Genomic DNA, 22,860 nt, shown 5'->3' on the forward strand with positions numbered 1-22,860 from the left:
TGGTGTTTGTCTTTAATTATTGCAGTATGGAATTTCCCAGCCCCATAGGCCTGTTTGAAGATAAAGTAAATACATGGACTGCGTTATGGTAACTAAGAGTAAGAACAGGTGCATGTACACTTAGTGATCAATGAATTATGACCACCTACCTAATACCTTGTAGGTCCTTTTGCCTTCAGTACAGCAGCTATCCGACATTGATTTAACAAGATGTCGGAAGCATTCAGGAGGTATGGCCAACCAAGCTGTGTAATGCAGTCAGCAATGCAGGTATGGAGGTGATTGGCGTGTCCAGATGCCTCATATACCTTTCCAGTGTTCCACAAGTGCTCTATGGGATTGATATCGGCGGCCAATCGATATGCTGGAAGTCTGAACTGAGTTCCTCAAACTATTCCTGCAAAACAAGTGCCTGATGGCTCGGCGCATTGTCATCTTGGAAGACAGCATCGCCATTTCGGAAAAAGTGTAACATAGCGGGGTATACACAGTCAGCAAGCAGTTAACAATAGCGGAGACCACTGATACGTTGTTCCACGTGCACCAGGGGCCCAAGTCCCGACAGCGAAACATGCCCCACACCATACAAAAGCGGCCTGCACTTTTGATACCATGCATGATGAATGAAGAGCTTCACATTGTTGAAGCCAAATCTGTACACGACCATCCATGGTGTGGAGTAAATAATGACTCATCTGACCTGCACACTTTCTTCCAAGTCTTCTAACGTCTAACTTGCATGCTCTTTGCACTAGGTCTTTTACACCGATGAACCTTGGTTAGGAGAGGATGCCGTAGGGGTTGTCTGCTGGTACAGCCCATACATGCGATGCATGGTCATGCCAGATATCATTCGGGGTTAGCCCATGTTGTATTGGGTAGTCAACTCTTCAACAGTGTTGCACCTATTTGCCTGTATGAGTCATCAGACTTGGCGCTTACCTCTGACATCAACCTTTCGAGAACCTTTGCAGTTTGCCATCAGGTCGTTGTTTGATCATTTTGATGTGTCCTGGTACTTGTACTACAGCAGCTCATGAACATTCCACCAGTTTAGCTGTTTGGGAAATCAAGGCACCAGTTCATCAAGCACCCACAATCTGTCGTTTATCAAAGTCCGATAAATTCTTCCTTTTAACCCTGGCCTCGGAAATTTACTACCTACTGAACCACTGACACCTTACCTATGCTATGATCGACTAACTCTGCACTATATGGGATTGATATCGGCGGAGATTCGGAGGCCAATCCATATGCTGGAAGTCAGAACTGCGTTCCTCGAACTATTCCTGCAAAACTAGTGCCTGATGGCTTGGAGAATTGTCATCTTGGAAGTCGCCATCTGAGAAAAACTGTAACATAGTGGGGTGTACAAGCAGTTGATAGCAGACACCAGAGACATTCCACATGCACCAGGATTCCAAGTTCCTGCCAGTGAAACATGCTCCGTACAACCACCTCCAGCGGCCTGCACTTTTGATTCCATGTATGAAGAGCCTCATGTCGTTGATGCCAAATCCGTATGACCATGCATGGTGTGGAGTAAATGCGACTCATCTGACCAGCACACCTTCTTCCAAGTCTTCTTACATCCAACTTGCATGCTCTTTGCACCACGCGTCTTTACAGTGAACCTTGGTTAGGAGAGAATGCCATAGGGGTAGTCTACTGGTATAGCCCGTACATGGAAAGCGTACGATACACGGTCATGAGATACTGTTCCAGGTTGGCCCATGTTGTATTGGGTAATCAACTCTTCAACAGTGCTGCACCTATTCTCCTGCATGAGTCGTAGGACCCGGCGCTTACCTCTAACATCAACCTTTCACAAATCTTTGCAGTTTTTCCATTTTGATGTGTCCTGGTACTTTGTCATGTCTGACCAATTTGATTGGATACTAGATACAGCAGCTCTCAATAACCCCACCAGTCAGCCATTTGGGAAGTCTAGGCAAAAGAGCATCCACAATGTCGTTTATCAAAGTCCAATAAATCCTTCCTTTTACCCATCGTGCTCAAAAATTTACTACCTACTGAACCACTGACACATAACCTATGCTATGTAGATCGACTAACTCTGCACTCCCATACCTCACATGGTAAACGGGTCATATTCAGTTTTCGTAGGGGTGATCATAATTCAGTGATCACTTGGTGTATGCTTGCATGTACACCAATGCTAGAACCATAGTAATTAAATTAGATGAATTTGAAGTGCTGATCAAGACATTGAAGGTAGATATTGTTCGGATATCACAGAAATGGTGTCACACAGATATAGGCAGTGCAGAATTGGAATTTGGGGAGTTGAATGTGTACAGAAAGAAGACAGGGTAAGGAGGGGTTATGCTATTAGTTAAGAAACAAAATTTAAGGAAGTGCATCCTTTTGATATGAGTGGAACTAGTTGGTTGGTCACTTGCATGCTAGGAAGACTTCTGTGGATTTATTGGAAGATTGTTTTCTAGAACAAGATGTTAATTTTTGAAGCATTTCTACAGTAGCAAGATAAAGGCACCACTATGTGACAGTGATCACAGGGTACTGGTGTGGGATTTACTTAAAGATGTAACTACCATCCAGAGTAAAGGGAAGGGTTTTGGTTTTCGTAAAGGTGACTACAGTGGTCTCTGGCAGTTTTTAAAAATTCTATACAGTGGTATCAACTGATGTTGCCAACAGTGAATTTCAAATGGGAAGCCTTCAAGGACTTAACCTTGGAGGCTACTAGGCTTTTCACACCAACGAAGAAATACTGTTCAAGGTTCAGGCCTAAATGGATGTCAGATGAATTAATGAGGCTCGTGGCAGAGAATAAAAATGAATGGGATGCATATAAATTATCAGGCAACACAGAAGCCTATGGCAGATATAAGCTAGTCTGTAATCAAGTCACAAAGGAGGTTAGGCAGATTACACAAAATCTTTGGCAAAGGATGCAAAGAAAAACAGTAGTTCTTTATTTATGTAAACTCTAGAAGGGGATGAATCAAATTGGTCCACTTAACATAGATAGTTCGACTATTAATGATTCTGCGCAAGTAGCTGATAAATTGAATGAGTATTTTGCATCTACATTCACACAAGTTCTTCAAGGAGGGGAATGCCAGAAGTTTATCAAACTCTAACAGGAAGCTAAGTGATTTTGTAATAACTGAGAGCAAAGTGGAGGAGAAATTGAAGTTAAAACATAAAAAAAAGAAGCATCTGGGGCAGATGGAATCTATCCAGTTATATTGAATGAGGAAGCAAATGAAGTAAGCAATCCTTAGCCATAATTATGAGAGCATCCTTAGATTCAGGGGAGGTCCCTATGGACTGGAGATGTGCATATATATCCCCAATTCACAGAGGGGGTACAAAGGGTGACACCAATAATTATAGGCCTCTTAGTTTAACTTCTGTGCCAGGGAAAATAATGGAGTCACTCGTTAAAGAGGTGATACAGGATCAACTAGACAAGACTGCAGTAATAGTTCAGACACAGTATGGGTTTGTTAAGGGGATGTCATGTCTGACCAATTTGATTGGATACTAGAATGTGATCACAAAGGAACTGGATGCAAAAAAATGATTTTGATATATAGTTGGATTTCAGGAAAGATTTGATACTGTTGCACATGGAAGACTGCTGTACAAACTGGAGCGGTATGGCATTAAGGACAAGTTGCTGCAATGGATAAAGGGGTGGTTGAGTGGGAAATGGCAGAGTGGTAATAAATGGATACTGCTTTACGTGGACTAATATTATTAGTGGAGTCCCCCCCCCAGGGTTCGGTGCTGAGCCCACTGTTGTTTTCTGTATTGATTAATGATATTGATGTAGGTATATCAGGCTTAATGTCCAGGTTTGCAGAGGATACAAAGGTTGGCAGGGTTGTTAATGACAGTATACTACTGCAACAGGATCTAGAAAAGTTAGGCAGATGGGCTGAGAAGTGGCAACTGAAGTTTAACATTGACAAATGCAAAGTATTGCATATGGGTAGCAGTAACTCAAGAGAAACATACCAAATGTGTGGTACTACATTCGGGGAGGTGGAGAATGAAAAAGACCTGCTGGTAATTGCACAGTCAGATATGAAGTTCTCTGAGCAGTGCAGACTGGCTGCCAAAGCAGGTTATGGAGCTTTGTCAATGATATATAGGAATTTTGCTAGCAGAGACAAGATGATTATACCTTTGCATAAGGCAATGTTCAGGCCACACCTTGAGTACTGCGTACAGGTGCCAATTCTGCCTTGACGATTGCCACTGTATTTCCTGATGATCAAGAGCAACTCTGGCATTGAGGTGGGCACTGACAGCTTGATGGGCCCTCAATTTAAATCCTCAAGGGCATCCACCATTCTTCAAGCTCTCATAAAGTGAGTTGGCCCCTAACATCCTCACACACAAGGAAAATCCCCTAGGCAATATTCGCATTAGCATTAGTAGAATGCATACGATGCCAGAAAGCAAGCTTATGAAACATCAGTCAAAAAATAAAAATATATATATATATATTTTTAATATCATGTTCTATTGCTGATAGCTCTGTAAACATCAAACAAACAGTACATTTCGTAAGGCTGTGATTCAGAGGACAACCATCTCCCCCAAGCCACAGCACTCCTACTACCTTCAGCTTTTTGCTTTGCTGCTCTCTGGTCTGAGGCATGATTTTGGTTCAAATTCAATAAATTAAAAATGCTACACTAAACATATCCTAATGCAGTAATAACACTATGCACCAGTTATGCTATGAATTTCATTACTGAGCTTACAGTATATGTATATCACACCTCCTACTAAGTTTACATTATATGCAATCTACATCTCTTATCTAGTTTAGGTTATAAGTATTGTGTTATAATGTTATTTGTACATAATAACTATTTGGAATTTATGATGGGTAATAAATGAACTTATGGTAGATAATAAATTTAAATATTTGCAACCTCGTGATTCGAACTTGAGCAACCTATTTGTGATCTATGCCAAATCACCAATACTAAAAGTTCTATGAACATTTATGTCGTAAGTTACGGATTACGTCATAATTTAAGTTATTAAAACAAATATAACAAAACATATATTATAAACTTATAATATTTTATAAGCCTCTTCTAATGCCAATCACACTGCTACAAAGCCACATACAGTATCTGCTATATCTAAATCTCAATACTAGAACAATGGCAGCAATATTAAAACAATCTTACTGACACAACACAATGCCAGCAGAAGTTGACTGTGGTTTTTTAAGCAATTGCAAGGGTCAAGTAAAGAATAAATATACCAAATTAATCATAACTTTTTTGTATAATACTATAGTTTACAAGCTCATTTTAAGAAATTATACAGTATAAACAGCTTGATCTGTTATTAGTTAGCTACACTGACTGAATATTTTTGAAGGTATTATTGGCTATTGACTGCATTTGTTCTTATGTAAACACTGTGTTTACTTGTTTGGAAAGGTCTTGATTCAAATCATGTATGATGGAGTAATTTCTTAAAGAGCTTATCTCAGGGATGTCAAATAACTGCCCCCATGAGGTATACTGAGATATTTATCCTACATCTGAAAATGGGTCCACAAAGTGTTTCTACAATGATCATAACTACTACTGACCTGTACTACAGCTTATATCGATCCTATTGTATAATAATAACCTAATATATAAATCTTTATTATATTTTCTTTTATTAAAATCATGATTCCTTTTTGCATATTCCTCATTTAAACCAATAAAAATTTCACCAATCTCAAAATTTCAAGGTAGTGTGGAAGAACAGAAATCTTAACCACAGTGCTAGCTACAAGGGTGATAAAATTTGAGCACTGTTGACTTAAAATGCCAATCTTTATCAGTTGATTTGCATTGTTGTATATAATATACTTTTCAGAGATGTATTTAGAATTACTTAATCTTTCATTAAATTCCCCCCACCCCACCCACTGCAACTGGGAATGTCTGTCATTAACTCATTTATATGAACTGAAAAAAAAAAAGCAGCATCAGTACAAAACCCACAATTGTTGATATGGTAACTGTTCTGGAAATAGATTGCTAATCTTTTTTGGAGCACATTTAAGGACTGTCACAGAACAAGAACTTTTGTATAATAGAGAAGTTATTATAAGGAGGCAAAATTAGTCTCCTGTGAAAGGTCCCAACATGAGTCTGGGGAATTCCCACAGAATGCCCCTTTGGTGGCATGGTTATGATTTGTTTATAACCTCCCCCTAGCTTTCACCTCTGTAGTACTCTTGCAAATATTACAAAAGCAACTGTGCATCTCCACAGGTATTTAATGTGACAACAGGGTTTACTTCAGAAAATTTTCTGATATATTCAGCAAGTTGCTATCAACGTCTAAAGGCTATATGATATACAAATTTCATGCAGGCCTTGTTATTGTACTCAATGCATAAGACATTTTTGAAGTTTTCTTTTCTTTTTTTTTTGGTCTTAAGAAAGAAATTTCAACTGAAGTCTAAAATATACTTGATGCCACTGATCAAAAAATCCTTTAAGCCATATCACACTTGTAAGGCTATTATCATGAGGGCCAAATGTTGAGTCCCTGTGATTTGCCAGTTTCAGTAAAATGGTCAAGAAAATAATATGCAGTCAAATGCTAGTACTAGTTATGCAGAGGGGTATAGATATACTCCAGTGTTCCAATCATTTGTTCATTCGACAGGCTGTTAATAAGCTGATCATTTTAATAATCAAAATGAGAAGTATAAAAGTTAAAACAATAAACTGCATGGATTTTGAAGTAAATATAATTTATTCACCGAAATAAATTATAATTAAATTATAACTATTATAAAAACTTTCAGAAATACAGGATAAACAATAACAGCACTGCTATATACAAGTGAATACTGAAATAAAATAATTTAAAAAGTATGAGAGTAGAGAAGGGGAGGGAGAAGATGTGGCCAAATACAGCCAACGTGTCACTGTCTTCAACAATGCATGTTTTGGGTTACAGACTAGTTAAAAACTTCATGGGATGTATTTACCTCCACGTAATGACTTGATGGGAATAATGAATGAAGGAGGAAAAGAATGTGATTGGTCTGTGTCAGACAACTATGAGAGGTGAATGCTTTTAAAAATTACTATTTTCCAATGTTGGCAGTCTGTGATCACCTTCATGGTGTCAAGAGAAACCTGTATTGTGCTGATTGGCTCTGGCTTGTCTATTTTAAATACATGGTGATCTTTGGAGGATGAAAGGGGATTGAACATCAACAGGTACAGTTTGGTTCAGTTAGCTAGCAGCTAGCTCTCTGAAAAATCTCTCTTTAAGACCTCTTGATGCTGGTAGAAGTTAACTATTGATGTGGGAGGATAAAGATATTGAGGTGGTGAGGTGAATGCAGAATATACAGGGTCCTTGGTATCTTAGGTTGGGGAAGAGGACAATACAAGAGCTGCGATGGTGAATCTGCCAAAATCTCTGTTGATGTTGGCACTTGGACTGTGTTGGATTGTCCAAGCTTCTAGAAAATTTCTCCAGGTACAACTATGTGAAACTGAAGGATCTTAGAACTGTTAAGGAAGGCTAAAGGCCTGGCTCTCACAGATGCTGAAATCCCTCGTCCCACCCCAAGTAGCACCAGCATACTTAGCTATGTGGATACCCTGCTAACAATACAACCTGCCTACTGTAGTATTTACTGCATGGGTAGTCCACTTGACTGTCTGTGAAGTATTTTCAGAATATGGCAGAGTTGAGGTTGTCTTTAAAATGTACTTTTATGTTGTTCCGTTTAGCTAATTTGATGATGAATTCCTCCACTCCTGGGTGATAAGGGAAAATGAAATGGGGAGAGAGTGCAATCACAGTAATCATGGTGTTAGCAATGCCTAAATTAGTGGTTGTCAACCAGTTTGCTGCAAGATAAATTAAAAAATTAATGACAAATTAAAAAAAAAACAAAGATATGTATTCCTATGTACCAGCATCTGTTTGTCAGGAGTTAGTACCAGCCAGGTATAATAGAGAAGTTATTATAAGGAGGCAAAATTAGTCTTCTGTGCATGGTCCCAACATGAGTCTGGGGAATTCCAACAGAATGCCCCTTTGGTGGCATGGTTATGATTTGTTTATAACCTCCTCCTAGCTTTCACCTTGCCTTTCCATAATGCCTCAGCATTTCTAACCTCAAGAGACCAGCACTGGAAAGAAACAGTGATTATAGTGGGAAATCCTAAAGAGTGTAGTGCCCATGATGGGTACACCTAAACTAAGTCTACACTGACCAATGCTGCCTCCATATAATTATTACAATGGACGTTACATTGTAATATCTTTCCTATGGTGCCGGATGTCTGAGCACAAGTGCTATTAGCAACTTATGTCCATTGGCCAGTTCACCTATAAGAAATTTAGCGATTTACAGAAATATAATCAGTGTTGTGAGTACATTCATATAATTACATAGACCATTTTAGCAGTCTTTTTTATCACTTAATTTAATCATTACTTTTTCATGCTTAAGTAGCTACCCTAAAAGTAAAATGGAAAATTTCATCAGAAGCTGTGAAGGATAATGCTGCAACAGGGATTATACTGGGAGGCCCACAAATAATAAAAGCCAACATGACTTTAGAAAGAACATGCAAGTGAAGAGGCACAAAGTTATCCAAAAGTATATGGACAGTTATTTAAATTTCAGATTTTCTTTGTGTGAAGGGGACTGTCCTCTACCTTTGTGTGTTGTTTGTGGTTAAAAAAAACAAAAAAAACCCTTTCCAACAGTTCATAGCAAATTGAAAATAAATTTAATCACTAACCATGCAAATCTTGTGGATAAAGATTCAAGCTATTTAAAGATTATTTGAACAAAAACAGAAACTATTTTAAGAAAAGAATACAAATTTCTGAAAAAGCTCAGATTGCTTCTTACTGAGTAGCAGAAACCCTTATTTTTCCAACTTGTCATGTGACTGTCAGAACACTGTTTGGTGCTGAAGCTGAAAAAAGAAACTGCTAAAATACCCCTTTGGGTGACACCATTTGAAGACAAATAATCGAAATGTCTTTGAAAATCACATCAAATCTAAAAGGCTAAAAAAATTGGATTTCACATTACAACTGGATGAGTCTACTGACATTAGTGGCAAAGCAAAACTACTAACTTCTGTTTTTTATTCATGGAACTGAAATTATAACTCAATTCTTATGATGCAGAGAGCTTCAAGAATGCACCAGAGATAATGATGTTTTTGATACTCTAACTGGCTACTTAGAAAAGTTAGAACGTTCATGGAAGTCATGCATGGGTGACTGTACTAATGCTCCATCAATGATAGGGGTCCACGAGAGGTTTTGTTTCATTTGTACAGAAAGAAAACCCAAATGTGATGTTTACTCATTACTCTCTGCACAGAGAAGCCCTTGTTGGAAGAACACTATGCAGTGAGTTGAAATCAGTGTTAGATCAGGCTGTATTAATGGTCATTAAATCAAGACTGCTCAAAACCTGTCTCTTTAATCAGTTTTGTAGTGCTAAGCATATTGCATACAGAAGTAAAATGGCTGTCAAAGGGAAAGGTATTGTTTCATATCTAGAACTAAAAGACAAAATGAAAGTTTTCTTTCAATCAGAAGAAAAGAACAAATTTTATGAATGCTGAAAAATTGAGATGTGATGTACAAAGCTAGCTTATCTAGCAGAAATATTCATCCATTTAAACAGCATGATTATCAGTATACAAGGACAATGAGAACATCCTTATTCTACAGACAAGCTACTAGCATTTAACAAAAACTGCTGATTTTAGCATTAGCATTAGTAGAGGCACGTGATGCAAGAAAGCAAGCTTACAGAACCAACCAAAAAAAAAATACATTTCCCATTTCACTGATCCATTCATTCCAAATGTTTGTCTATTTCTGCCTTGAATTTATTTAAGCTATCAACTTCCACAACAACAACAACAGAAAGAAGTTTGTTCCAGCAATCAACTACCCACTGGCTAAAGGCAAACTTCCGCACATCTATTCTACAACTGTCTTCCCTCAGTTTGAATCATTATCCTCTCCGGTTTGTAATCTGAGCAAGAGGAAGAATCCCCTACGCATTACACCTGCTGAATCCATTCAAGGCCTTATACAACTCAATCAGATCGCCTTGCACATGCCTAGTCTCCAGAAGATATAATTTGCAGAACTTAAGCTTTTCTTCACAAGAGCACCCCTTTGTTCCCTTTACCAGTCTTGTTGCCCTTCTCTGTATTTGTTCTAGCAACTCTACATCCTTCCTAAAATGAGGCTTCCAGACCTGTACACAGTAGTCAAGGTGTGATCTGACCACTGCCTTATACAAGGGAATAATCACTTCCTTATCCCTGCTTGCAAAATTCTTGTATATCATTCATAAGACCCCATGACCTACTCTGGCAGCCTGTCTGCACTGCTCAGAAAACTTCATATCTGACTGCACAATTATCCCAAGGTCTCTTTCATTCTCCAATACCCTGAGTGTAACACCACATAGTTGGTACATTTCTCTGGGATTACTGCTACCCATATGCAGTACTTTGCATTTGTCAATGTTAAACTTCAGTTGCCACTACTTAGCCCATTTACCCTACTTTTCCAGATCATGTTACAGCAGCATACTGTCATTAACAACCCTGCCAACCTTTGTATCATCTGCAAACTTTGACATTAAGTTTGATATACCTTTATCAATGTTATTGATAAATATACAAAACAACAATGGGCCCAACAAAGAACCCTGAGGGACACCGCTAATAACATTAGTCCACATAGAACAGTACCCACTGACCACCACTCTCTGTCTTTTCCCATTCAACCATCCTTTTATCCATTGTAGCAACTTGCCCTTAATACCATACTGCTTCAATTTGTACAGTAGTCGTCCATTTGCAACAGTATCAAAAGCGTTCCTGAAATCCAAGTATATGATATCAAAATTATTTTTTGCATCCAGTTCCTTTGTGACCACATCATAGTATCCAATAAAATTCGTCTGACAAGACTTCCCCTTGACAAACCCATGCTGTGTCTAAATTATTGACGCATTCTTGTCTAAATGATCCTGCAATGCTTCCACACTCATGTATTGTTGATCTTGTAAACCACCTCCCACCATTCCCACTACACTTCATTCAATGCCTCTTGTGGTCTTCCGGCAAAAGGATGTCAAAGAATTTTGATGAATCTTGATGCTAAGAAAGCTCTAGGTTAGGTTAGGTTAGGTTAGGTTGTTTGGTTTTTTAGGAGCATTAGCGACTAAGGCCATATTGCTCCGGGAATATGCGGTGGTCATTCCCTTGACCTTTCCGCATCCTCCATATTTGGTGGTGACGGGCTCGAACCCCGGTCTAATCAAGAAGCATATGCTACGCACTGCTGCTCCTTCCCACCTGGCTACGGAGGCGCCTAAGAAAGCTCTAAGTCCTGATGGTATTTCTCCACTTGTTCTCAAAACCTGTGCTCCTGAACTTACTCCTGTTCTTTGCCACCTTTTTTTCACTTTCTTATTCCAAGGGTGTTTTTCCTTCTGCTTGGAAATTTGCTCATATCCAGCCAGTTCCCTACAAGGATGATAAATCCCTCCCTCTCAATTATTTCTTCTACTTCTACTCTTTTTAAAGTAATGGAAAAACAATTAATGTCAGTATGGATTCTATCTCAGTGTCGATCCACTGGTGATATTCTGGCTTATGTTACCCATCTATGAGCAAATTCAATGGAAAAGTTTGGTGAAACTCTAGCAGTTGCTCTTGACATTTCAAAAACATAAAGGTCTAAATAAACTTCCATCTTGTGGTTTGCGAACTGTTTTTTGTAATTGGGTATCCAGTTTTCCCTCTGGCTGCTCAATGTGGGTGATGATAGATAGCTCTCTGTCTTCTAACTTCTCTGCTAATGCTGGTGTTCCCCAAGGTTGTTTGTTGTTTGGTTTTTAGGAGCATTAGCAACTAAGGCCATATTGCTCCGGGAATATGTGGTGGTCATTCCCTGACCTTTCCGCAACCTCCGTATTTGGTGGTGACAGGCTCGAACCCCGGTCTAATCAAGAAGCGTGTGCTACGCACTGTTGCTCCTTCCCACCTGGCTTCGGAGGCACCTGTTCCCCAAAGTTCAGTTCTTTCTACCGCTCTTTTCCTCTTGTATATTAATGACCTTCATTGATTAACCAAAAAACCTATCCATAGTTTTGCTGATAATAGCACACTGCATTTCACTTTCAAGTTTGAGAAACTTTGCCCTGCACAAACAGCTTCACCTTCTTGAATATCTACTACTAATTCCTTAAATGCGGATATCCAGTGGGGCAAAGATAACCTAGTTGATTTCAATCCTTCTAAAATCCAGCTGTCTTATATCTCACAAAAAAGGATTCTTCTGTTTCTATACTTATCTTTGATGACACTCTGATTTCTAGGCAAGATCATATATCTATTGGGGATTACTCTGACTTATAATCTTTCTTGGCATAAGCACATTAAAAATATTGTTTCCTCTGCATCTAAAAAACTGGGTTTTCTCTTTCACTCTCGGTATTACTTTTGTTTCAAACAGCTGTTCACTCTGTACAAATTGACAATCAGCTCTACCATGGAATATTGTTCCCACATCTGGGGTGGTGCCATCAAAACCTCTCTCAGGCTTCTAGATTCCATTCAAAAGAGGGCAGTTAATGACTCATCTCTAACCGAGTCTCTCCACTCTGTCTCACAGATGTTCTGTTTCTGCTGCAGATACTTTTCTATAGATACTTCCATGGGTACTGTTCTAAATTGGCTTCTAAAATTCTGCTCTCTCATCCAAAGCAATCGAATACGTGCCATAACCAGACAACATCCTTTTATTGTCCAACTTCACACTTACATAACTAACTTTTCTTCTTCCTCATTTATTCATTAAACCTCCATTCTCTGGAACAACCCTTTCATATGTATTTACTGAAAATTACAATCTACAGAAGTTCAAGTCTAATGTTAACAAATAGCTTCCTTCCTCTTCTGAACCTTCAACCCATGCACGGTACTAAGTACTATAGGTTCTAATACCTCTTTTGTGTTTGGGATTTTCATAAAAAAAAAAAAAAAAAAAAAAAAAAAAAATTACATTTGATAAAAAATTTGCTGCAAAATTCCCATTATTTTTCAAGTGTACCACAAGCCCAAAAAGGTTGAGAACCATTGGCCTAAACTGTTGGATGCATTGCACAATGATGCAATTAGTGAATTCCAATGGTTAACTGTTGAGGCAGAGAATGTTTCTCACCTGGTCAAGTTCAAGGGTGTCTTGGGACCTACAAATGTTCAGGGGGCCCTCACAGTATGTTAAATATGTCAAGGAACAGTAAAATGTGTTGTTCTAATTTAAAAGTTAAAGAAATGTCAGTGTGTACATTGTTAATTTAGGATGGAGTCTTGTCCAAATTAACTCAGCCTTAGTTCCAGATCAAGAACACATCACTGACGAACTTGCCATGTAGCTTAGGCATGTATGTGAAAAGCATAAATGGTAGTTCTTTGTAGGCCTGCCATGAAAACTGCCTGCTGCAAACAAAGGTGAAAGGGAGTTAACCATGCTGAGGCCCTTGATTTAGAGGAAAAACTCCTTGAAACTGGAAGTAGACCTGCTCAGCTGATCAGACCCAAGATGTTATCTATGGAAAGGGGAAATAGGAAGGTCAATGTGTGTGTGGTTGTCAAGAAGGAAACAAAGGTGTTTTACCATCACTGAGGGGAGTGTTAGTAAATGTGGACACCATATAATGCTTGCCAAAAAATCAACAGGTTGTAAGGGAGGGATTGCAGTCTGCCAAGGTCATGGAAGTTCTTATAAGGAGGGGGAGATGGAAGGAATGGCAGCAGAGAAGATGGGGATGAGCCATTTGGCAATATACTGCCTAGGATGGTCCATTCAGCTAAAATTGGAGATCTGTTTTATGGGCTTTTACTCTATCAAACATAATGGGGGCTTCTGAATTATTAAGGTGAGATGCTTATATTAGGTGTGAAAGTGTAAACGGCAGTCTGTTTGAGGTCTGCTATGAAAATCTCCAGCTGTTGTCCAGCTTACCTGCAGAGTTCCTTCAAGACAGAAGGAGTCTGGTTGATCTTATAAGTGTTGGCATCATGTAAGACACTGTAAATCTTCTGTAGATAAACTTCCCTGTTAAGAACAAGAATGTATCCACCCTTGTTGGCCTGGCTAATGTGGACAGAATGGTCACTTCTAAGGGAATGTAGAGCTTTAAATTCATTTAAACTGAGTCAGAGAGATGTTCCTAGGTTGGCATTGTAACTGCTTGATGAACTATAATGTTGAGCATGATGTTTTTGTGGATCTGATGGGGGGTTCCTTCTGGGTGCCAGGGCAAACTGGAGATCCTGGCTGAGGACCTGTTCTGAATCAGAAAGTTGTCTGCTGCTAAAGCTGCAGATCCTCATCAGAGTGTGGTGGTAGGAAGACTGCATCTATCTTCGTGTTGCAGTTTAGCATTAGCATTATTAGAAGCATACAATGCAAGAATGCAAGCTTATGCAGCATTAGCCAAAAAAAAAAAAAACAAAAAAAACCCTCCCATTTCAGCCCTCCATTTGTTCCAAATGCCTGTCCAGCTCAGCCTTAAATTTATTTAGACTATTAGCTTCCACAACAAAAGATGGAAGCCTGTCCACCAATCAACTACTTGCTGGCTAAAGGCAAATTTCTGCACATCTACAACTATCTTTCCTCAATTTGAAACTGTGCCCCCTCAGGTTCTTAGTCTGAGCAAGATGAAGAATCCCATCAGCATTCAGCTTGCTCAACCCATTCAAGGCCTTATACACCTCAATCAGATCACCTCGCAGGTGCCTACCCTCCAGGCACTGCAATTTGCAACAGTTGGACCTCTGTAGGGGAGAAAGGATCCACATCAGGCTGAAGGTCAACCAGAAACCTTGTTGGGGTAGTGTAAGGTTGTCAACTTGCCCTTGGAGATGACACATCCAGAACAGAACTGAACAGAATTGGAGGAAATCCCCTTGATGGTGGTGGAATCACGAGTCTGGAGAGAATGCCTTTCATTGCTGCTGGTTTGCAGGCAGAGGATTTATAGATGGTGGAATATGGTGTCTGTTCCAGAAGAGGACCTCCAGCATGTACTGCTAGGCCAGTGGCAGTGGTGGGCTCTCTCACTTGAGTGAGACAGGTTTGATATTTTGAAAATTCATTCCTGTTTTTGATGGATGTAATTCATTTTACTGTTATAAGGTCCTGGGAGTCCAAAGCTTACTCTAGGTCACAGAAGAAGATAGTCTTTGGTGAGATGCACTAGCTATTCTGTCTGGTTTTCCAACTGACTGTTTTTTCTGGTGTCAGGATCAACTGTGATCATCTCAAATAAATTGGATATTTGATCTGAGGCCTCAAGGTACAAGATAGAAAGAAAGTTGGCAACAATTTTTTAAAGAGAGAATTGATAGAGTCAAAGCCTTTTAGAGGGTGGGCCAAGTTGCACCCTTATTTAAACATAATATAGGAGTTGAAGGGCAATCTTATCTTCTGCATGCAGAAGATAAGATTTTATTCTTCTAGTGTCATTTTCACGACACTAAAAGAATAAAAGGTTAGAACTCTACAATGCACAGATTTTCAAGTAAAAATAATTTATTGAACAGCAGGGTTGTCCTAAGAAATACAGGGCAGATAATAGAACTATTATATACAAATGAAAACTGAACTAGAGTAATTTTAAGAGTAAGAAGGCCATACAGAAAACAAAGTGACATCACAACAAATACATAGACATGGAACTCTATTCCATACATGAGCACTGAGTAAAATTTTAACTAACAAGATCTTCCAAACTCTGGAAACCATATAACTCATTCCGGAAGTATACCATAATCTATTTTGCAATTAGTACTGATTTGTTGTAAAAATATTTTATCTGCATACATTTCCTGCAAACTAAGTGGCACAGGAATAACCTTTGGCAAAAAGTTGCTCTATAGAAGAAGGGAGTATATTATCGAAACAGCCAACAGAGGCCTCACAAACAAAAGAAAAAAAAAAACTGAAGCAAGGACCATAATCATCACAAGTAAAAAATATTTCAGTTTCTGGAACGAAAGGTTTTTATATCTTTGTAAATTCCTATTTTAATATATTCATCTTAATCTTTATGAATAACCTTGATATAAATTATAAAGCTGCTTCAGGTTTAGTGGCATACTAAATAACCTCCTTTTTTTTCAGTTAACCCCAAGAAAAAGGGCATGTAAAATGCTTCACATGTCTTATTTTCATGCTCTTTACTATAAAAGTCACTTATAACTATTAATTTTCAAATATATTTTTATTAATAATAATAAAAAAAATTAAATCAATACATTTAAAACCTTCAAAAACTTTTGGTAGTTACTAAAATACTAGCACTTTGAGGAAATAATTTTAATGAACTTGCATTTATGCAACATGTGTAATGTAGTATCATAAATATCATCTTTAACATTTTGTTACAGCTCAGCATCTAAAAATGGAATGCAGCAAATAATTTTTAATATTTATATACACAGATGAGCCAAAACATTATGACCACTTACCTAACAGATGTTGGTCCTCCACGTGCAGCCAAAACAGCTCATACCCAGCAAGGAATGGATACTACGAGATTTCTAAATGTGTTTGTGGTATCTGGTACCAACACGTAACCAGCAGATCCTATAACTCCTGTGAGGTCCGTGGTTGAGATGTTGCAGATCAGAGTTGCTGTTCCAACACAAACCACAGATGCTTGATGGGATTGATGTCTGGGGAATTTGGAGGCCAGGGCAATACGTGGAAGTCTTCCTCATGTTCCGCAAACCAGTCTCGAACAATCCGGGCAGTGTGGCATGGAGCATTATCCTGTTGAAAGACAACACTGCCAGAGGGGAAGACCTTTGACACGAAAGGGTGTACCTGGTCAGCAATGATGTTTAGGTAGGTAGTAGATGTCAGAGTGCCTGGCACATGGATGACTGGACCCAGGGTATCACAGCAGAACATCACCCAAAGCATGACACCACTGCTACCGGCTTGTTTTCATCCCATGGTGCATCCGGGCGGCATCACTTCCCCAGGTAAACGACACACTCATACCCGTCCGTCCACATAGTGCAACAGGAAACGTGATTAATCGGACCAGACAACCTTCTTCCAATCATTCAAGGTCCAGGTTCGATGCTCGCATGCTCATTGTAGGCGCTGTCGTTGGTGAACCGTGGTTAACATGTCACTCGGAGCAGCCTGCGGCTACACAGCCCCATTTTCAGCAGGGTTCGATGTACATGTACTGTGTGTTGTGACATTACTCCCGTCACCAGCATTCCAATTACCGGCGAGTTGCGCCACAGTCGCCCTTCTGTTTCCACGTACATCGATGAGCAGTGGTCGTCCAACACCTCACCGGCGGTTCGTGGGTTCCCCCCTCCAGACCACTTTCAGTAGGTACTAACCACGGCTGACCGTGAGCATTCCGCCAGCTGTGCCGTTTTGGATATGCTTTGACCCAGTTGTCTGGCCATTACAATTTGGCCTTTGTCAAACTCGCTTAAGTCCACTGCCTTTCTCACCTGAAGAACAAGAGTATAATACTGAATAACGGAGCTCAGTATCAGATGTTTTTTATACCGTATCCCGACCCGCGCACACACATAGTTCACCTGCAGTTGCTTCAATTCGCATTGCGACTTGCTGGTCATAATGTTTTGGCTCATTAGTGTATTTCTCTTTTGCAAAAAAAAAAAAAAAAAAAAAAATCTTTATTGGTGGTGAAGTAACAAAATTGAAATTTTAGCTCTCCACCCTTATTTACGATTATTCTAGGCTAGATGACAAGAGAGCATGAACAAAAAACTAGTCTTGTTTTTTTTTTTTTTTTGCTTCTCTCTTATCCATCAAACCATGCAATTTCTTTAAGTAAAATTAAAGCGATTGTGAATAACAATTTCATGTGTAGAAGCAAACCAACTAGCTCTGTTGTTTCAAAAATGAGTTTCTCAAAGGACAATGTTAAAGATAAATGAATATAAACAATTAAGATTAACCCATCTGCCAATGGTAAATAATCAGTTTTAAAAGATGACCAATAAACATAAGAACTGCCAATGCAAATCCAAAATTGTAACAAGAGTAGTAGTACCCTCCCTGTCTTCTGATGTATTAATATATCAAAAGATTTTACCTATTAATAATGTGTATTAATATGTATTAATGTGTCAAAAGTATTCTGTAGAGGAAATTTTTGTATATTCTGGTTTATGTAGATACACTAAGAGCAAGAATCCTAGGTAATTGTCCAGATGGTATAAACCTTTAAGTTTATAACAATTAAAATGTCTCCACAATACATTAAACAAGGCTATAATGAAACACTGCTGCAGATACCAAAAGGAAAAAAAAAAAACAACAAAAAAAAAAAAAAAAAAAAAAAAAAGTGTGCAAACTGCTAGTGGATTTAGACCAATAACTCAGAAAGTTAAAACAATATGTGAAATATTACTAATTTCTATTACAGCTGGGAAAGTTAACATGTCTTCATCCACAAGCAGTATGCACATTCTTTAAAAAAGTATTTTCATGATTTTATTCTTTGTAATCCCGTTGTTTCAAAGATTTTTACCACTTCTTCTTGTGTTCATCCATACTAACTCCACCAGGTCCCAGAGACACTACCATCAAGAGGCCACCAATAACAGACATGGTCTGAAAGAAATCGTATTTCAAAAAGTCTCTCATTGGCTTATAGGATGGCACACTCCACCAGGCATTACTATAGAAGTTGAGACAAGTTAGCCAAGCAACAAGAACGAGAGCAGATAATTTTGTCTTGAATCCAATTGTAACAAGGACCATTAGGGCTGAAGCAACAATATTTTGCATAACCTGGACAAAAGACAACTCTAATCTAAGCACTGTCATGAACATGAACACCAAGAGAATGCGACCTGTTAATTGTAAATAATTCTTAGGTTTGTTGTCTCCAAGGTTAGGAATGCCAGCAAATAAACTTTTTCCTTCAACTCTGCTTTCTGCTAACAAGAGTAACAGTGCCCCTACTAATGACAAGTTTCTGCAAAAGAATTTTAAAAAAATTAAATTCAATATTTAAAAAAACATATTCACAAATAATAATAATCATATAACAATAAAAAGGCAAATCAAAAGTAGCTCTACAACTTTAGGCCTATAATAAAGAAACTTAGTAAAACATACTATATTGAATGGAAGCTATCAAAGTTTATACTAATAACTATATGCATGCTGCACCAAGAAAAAGGGCATGTACAATGCTTAGCATGACTACTAGCAGTCATGCAGCATATGTCCCAACAAGTTTATCACTTGCCCAACAATGTTTAGAAAAACTTCAATCTTCTGCTCTCGTGTTTCATGGAGAGCAGATGGAATAGTCGTAAACAAAATATTCGTAAACAACTTAGAAGAACAGTTTTTATTTGGTTGTTTATGTTGCAGTCCATTCATCAAAATGAGTTCCACAAGAGAGTAGCAGAAAATTTTCTAAAATGGAATGGGATTGACACTATGAAAAAAAAAAAAAGTTTCTTAAAAAAATAAATATCAGCCATAAAATCAGAAAAAACAAATGAAAAATATTTATATGTATTCAACATCTTCAGTGTTGAAACAAAGACGTATTAACATCTTTTGTTTTTAAAACTTAAATTTAAAAATTACTATTATTATGGGCAACTTCATTTTCATAAAGCCTATAGGTGTTACTGCAAGGCTAAAGAATGCAAATAAGAGATATCTATTCATTGGCAAGCTATAAGTGTTTAATGTGATAGTACACACATGAGTGGGGGGGAAGCACATAGTGAACACCATATATTTTACAGCAATAACAGAAACTGTCCTACTCTAGTGAGACCTTTGGTATTTTCAAGTAAACCATGAAAGTTTCAGAACAAAATATGTATAATTGCTGGCAAAATGAAGAGACAGGTGGTCGAAGTTGACACTTCCTAGCTAATACTAGCATTTTTAAACAATTCCATTATTACTCTGAAGCCAATCATGCAAGAAAAAGATTTTTTCCATAGCAAAAATCTTTTTCTGCTATATTCATATTATACTTATGAAATAACCTAATGCATTTAAAATGGTTTATTCATCTATAATAAAGTATCAATGAAGAGGTTTGAGAGACTTATAGGTGGAATTTTCTATAAAAAAAGTTTGGATTACAATACAAAAATATTTTTTTTTTATAAACTAACCATTACAATTGAGAACAAAGGCATTTTATCTTTACAGTGTACTGCACTGTCCATCAGTCCAAGAAAAAAAAAAATCAATAAAATCAAATATCAAGACATTTAGATGTTAAAATGTCTTGATATTTGATTTTATTGATTATTTATAAATGTTTTGATAGTTCCATTTTTATATTTTTTAAAAATACCAATATATAACAGTTGGCATTAGCAACAGCATAAACTTAAAAAATAATTATAATAAAATAAAATAAAACCCTCCACCCTATAACCCTCCATTAACATACTGGCTGCCAGAACACAAACTTGAATAAAAACAATTTTGCACTTTAATGCAAATATGCATCCATCCATGCGGTCAATAAACAGCACTATAAAAGTAAAAGCATGTGAAATTAACAACTAGTATTAGTAATGGCTGCATGGTGCAAGAAAGCCTATGGCTTATGCTGCACCAGACAAAAAAAAAAAACTGTTTGTTAGCTACACACTGACTGAACCATGGGCTATTTGCATTAGAGCTAGGATTTTGCTTAGCTGTCAATGCACTGTCTAGAGGGCAGAGCACTATAAAAGCTGTATACTCAGTTCACAGTTTCATGTTCTTTGCTTATGTTGAAGTTATTTTGTCTAGTTTAGCATTTTCCACAAGAAGAATAGGTAAAATTTTTTGAAGATTATGCCTACTGAATTTTAATTCTTTAGATTTTGGGCAGGGGTGGAAGAAATCATCCTTAATGTGTCCTACTGATAAAATATTATGTAAAAAGTGTTTTGTTATAAAATTTCACTCTAAAGAGTTATTACCCTAAAGGGATCCACAGCCTGGGATATCAGGATTGAAAAGGAAGAGCAATAGTACATTAAAGCCAATGACACTAAATTAGTTCTTTATAATACGTCATATAATACTGAAATATAATTGTATTTAAGTGATGTGGATTCTGAATCTTGTTCAAATGCACCAGTTAGTGTTAGAACACTACAAACAACAGCTGCCAGTGTTACTCGGAGTGATCATTCTTCACAGACGAAATCCCTTCCATTTATTAAAAAGCAGTGCCTACTTGTTCCATTGCCCCAGGGCACTAGAAGTCTGCATGGGCCTAAATTTTTTATTTTTACCTGGCCCGACCAGAGCCCGAAGTCTAGACAGCCTGAATTTTATTTTATTTTTTTTCAAAGAACCGATTTCCAGTACTGATTTTTATTCCACCCAGATTGAAACTTCTTATATAAATAAAATTGCCAGCATTACTTTGAAGTTTCATAATAATAAAAAAAATAAACTTTCAAATTAAAAATTCAATATTAATAATTATATAACAATAATAATTATCCAAAATAATTATCAATATTAATTATATAAAAAAGAAAATAAATTTTCAATTTAATATAATTCCAAAACAAATATCGATATCCACCTCTACTTAAATTAAAAAATTAGAACTGACTGCCACTTCTGTCACTGGCAATTCTCACTGTTTGAATGATATGTAAGCATTCCCCTTACCTGTAACCTGTATTTCTAAATTACTGGTCATATTGGATATAGCAAAGAAGCAGTCAGAAAGTGCTACAAGTGAATGTTCTTAGAATTGAAAGTAGGTCAACCCAAAATCTCAGATGTAGTAGAACAAGGGATTAACGGTATCACACTTTTAATAAATACTGTATACCGTACACATACAACTAAAAAGGAACCCATTGTCAGGGGACATAATAACTTATATACCCTTGATATAATGTAAATTGCAACTATGCCTGCTTAAGGGTAAAGGCTACTTTACTGAACAAAAATAGAAACTGGGTCATTTCCACAAAAGAGCATAAAGTTCAGTGAATTTTGGAGACATTGGCAAAGTGTGCCTTACTGGTCGATTAAGTGTCAACAAGACAACTAATACATTTTTTCCTAAAAAACCTTTAAGAATTTAAATGCATAACAAAACATTAAAAAAAAAATAATAATAAAAAAAATATATAAATATATATATATATACACAGGGTGTCTCAAAAATAGACGGCATAACTTCAGGAATGAGTTCCTAATATGTAGACAATAAAAATATTTATATCAACATAGTTCCGGAAATGCTTGGTTCCCAAGTTATTAACCGGAATGTCTCATCTCCCACAGGTGATTTCCTTCATCACAAGGTACTGACAGAATCTGGTGGTTTTCCATTCAAATCAGGAGCAAGCAGATATGCACTTTATGTACGGTTTGGCAGACGGCAATGCTCTGGAGGCTCATCGTTTGTACCACGAAAGGTTGTCAGAACGAAGATGTCCAGACAGGAAAACGTTTGTAGGCATCCATTGCCACCTTTGTGAACATGGGACCTTTACACCTCGTGCTGCCGACAGAGGACGACCAAGATCTACGACTCCTGAAGTAGAGGGGTGGACCAACTGCCTGACCTCCATGCTCACTGATTTAAACCCACTAGATTTCTTCTTGTAGAGCCATTTAAAGTCATTGGTGTATTCAACTCCGCTAGCTGATGTGGAAACTCTCCGCAATCGAATTGTGGCAGGTTGTGAGACAATACGAAACATGCCAGGAATTTGGCATTGTCTTTGCGAGTCC

At 37.7% G+C, this 22,860-nt stretch overlaps 1 protein-coding gene across 1 annotated transcript in view; it reads right to left on the reverse strand.

Annotated features, from left to right (window-relative positions):
* Window positions 1–18,471: 18,471 nt before the first annotated feature.
* Window positions 18,472–22,860, reverse strand: part of Surf4 (Surfeit locus protein 4) — a 44,356-nt gene continuing 39,967 nt past the window's right edge. The window contains exon 4 of the mRNA XM_090370454.1: window positions 18,472–19,099. Within this exon, the coding sequence (XP_090226580.1) occupies window positions 18,646–19,099 (454 nt within the window). The 3' untranslated portion in view covers window positions 18,472–18,645. The remainder of the gene's footprint in view (window positions 19,100–22,860) is intronic.

This window comes from Mastigoproctus giganteus, chromosome 3, assembly GCF_048544385.1.
Source record: "Mastigoproctus giganteus isolate SK-2022 chromosome 3, ASM4854438v1, whole genome shotgun sequence".
Taxonomy (NCBI): domain Eukaryota; kingdom Metazoa; phylum Arthropoda; class Arachnida; order Uropygi; family Thelyphonidae; genus Mastigoproctus; species Mastigoproctus giganteus.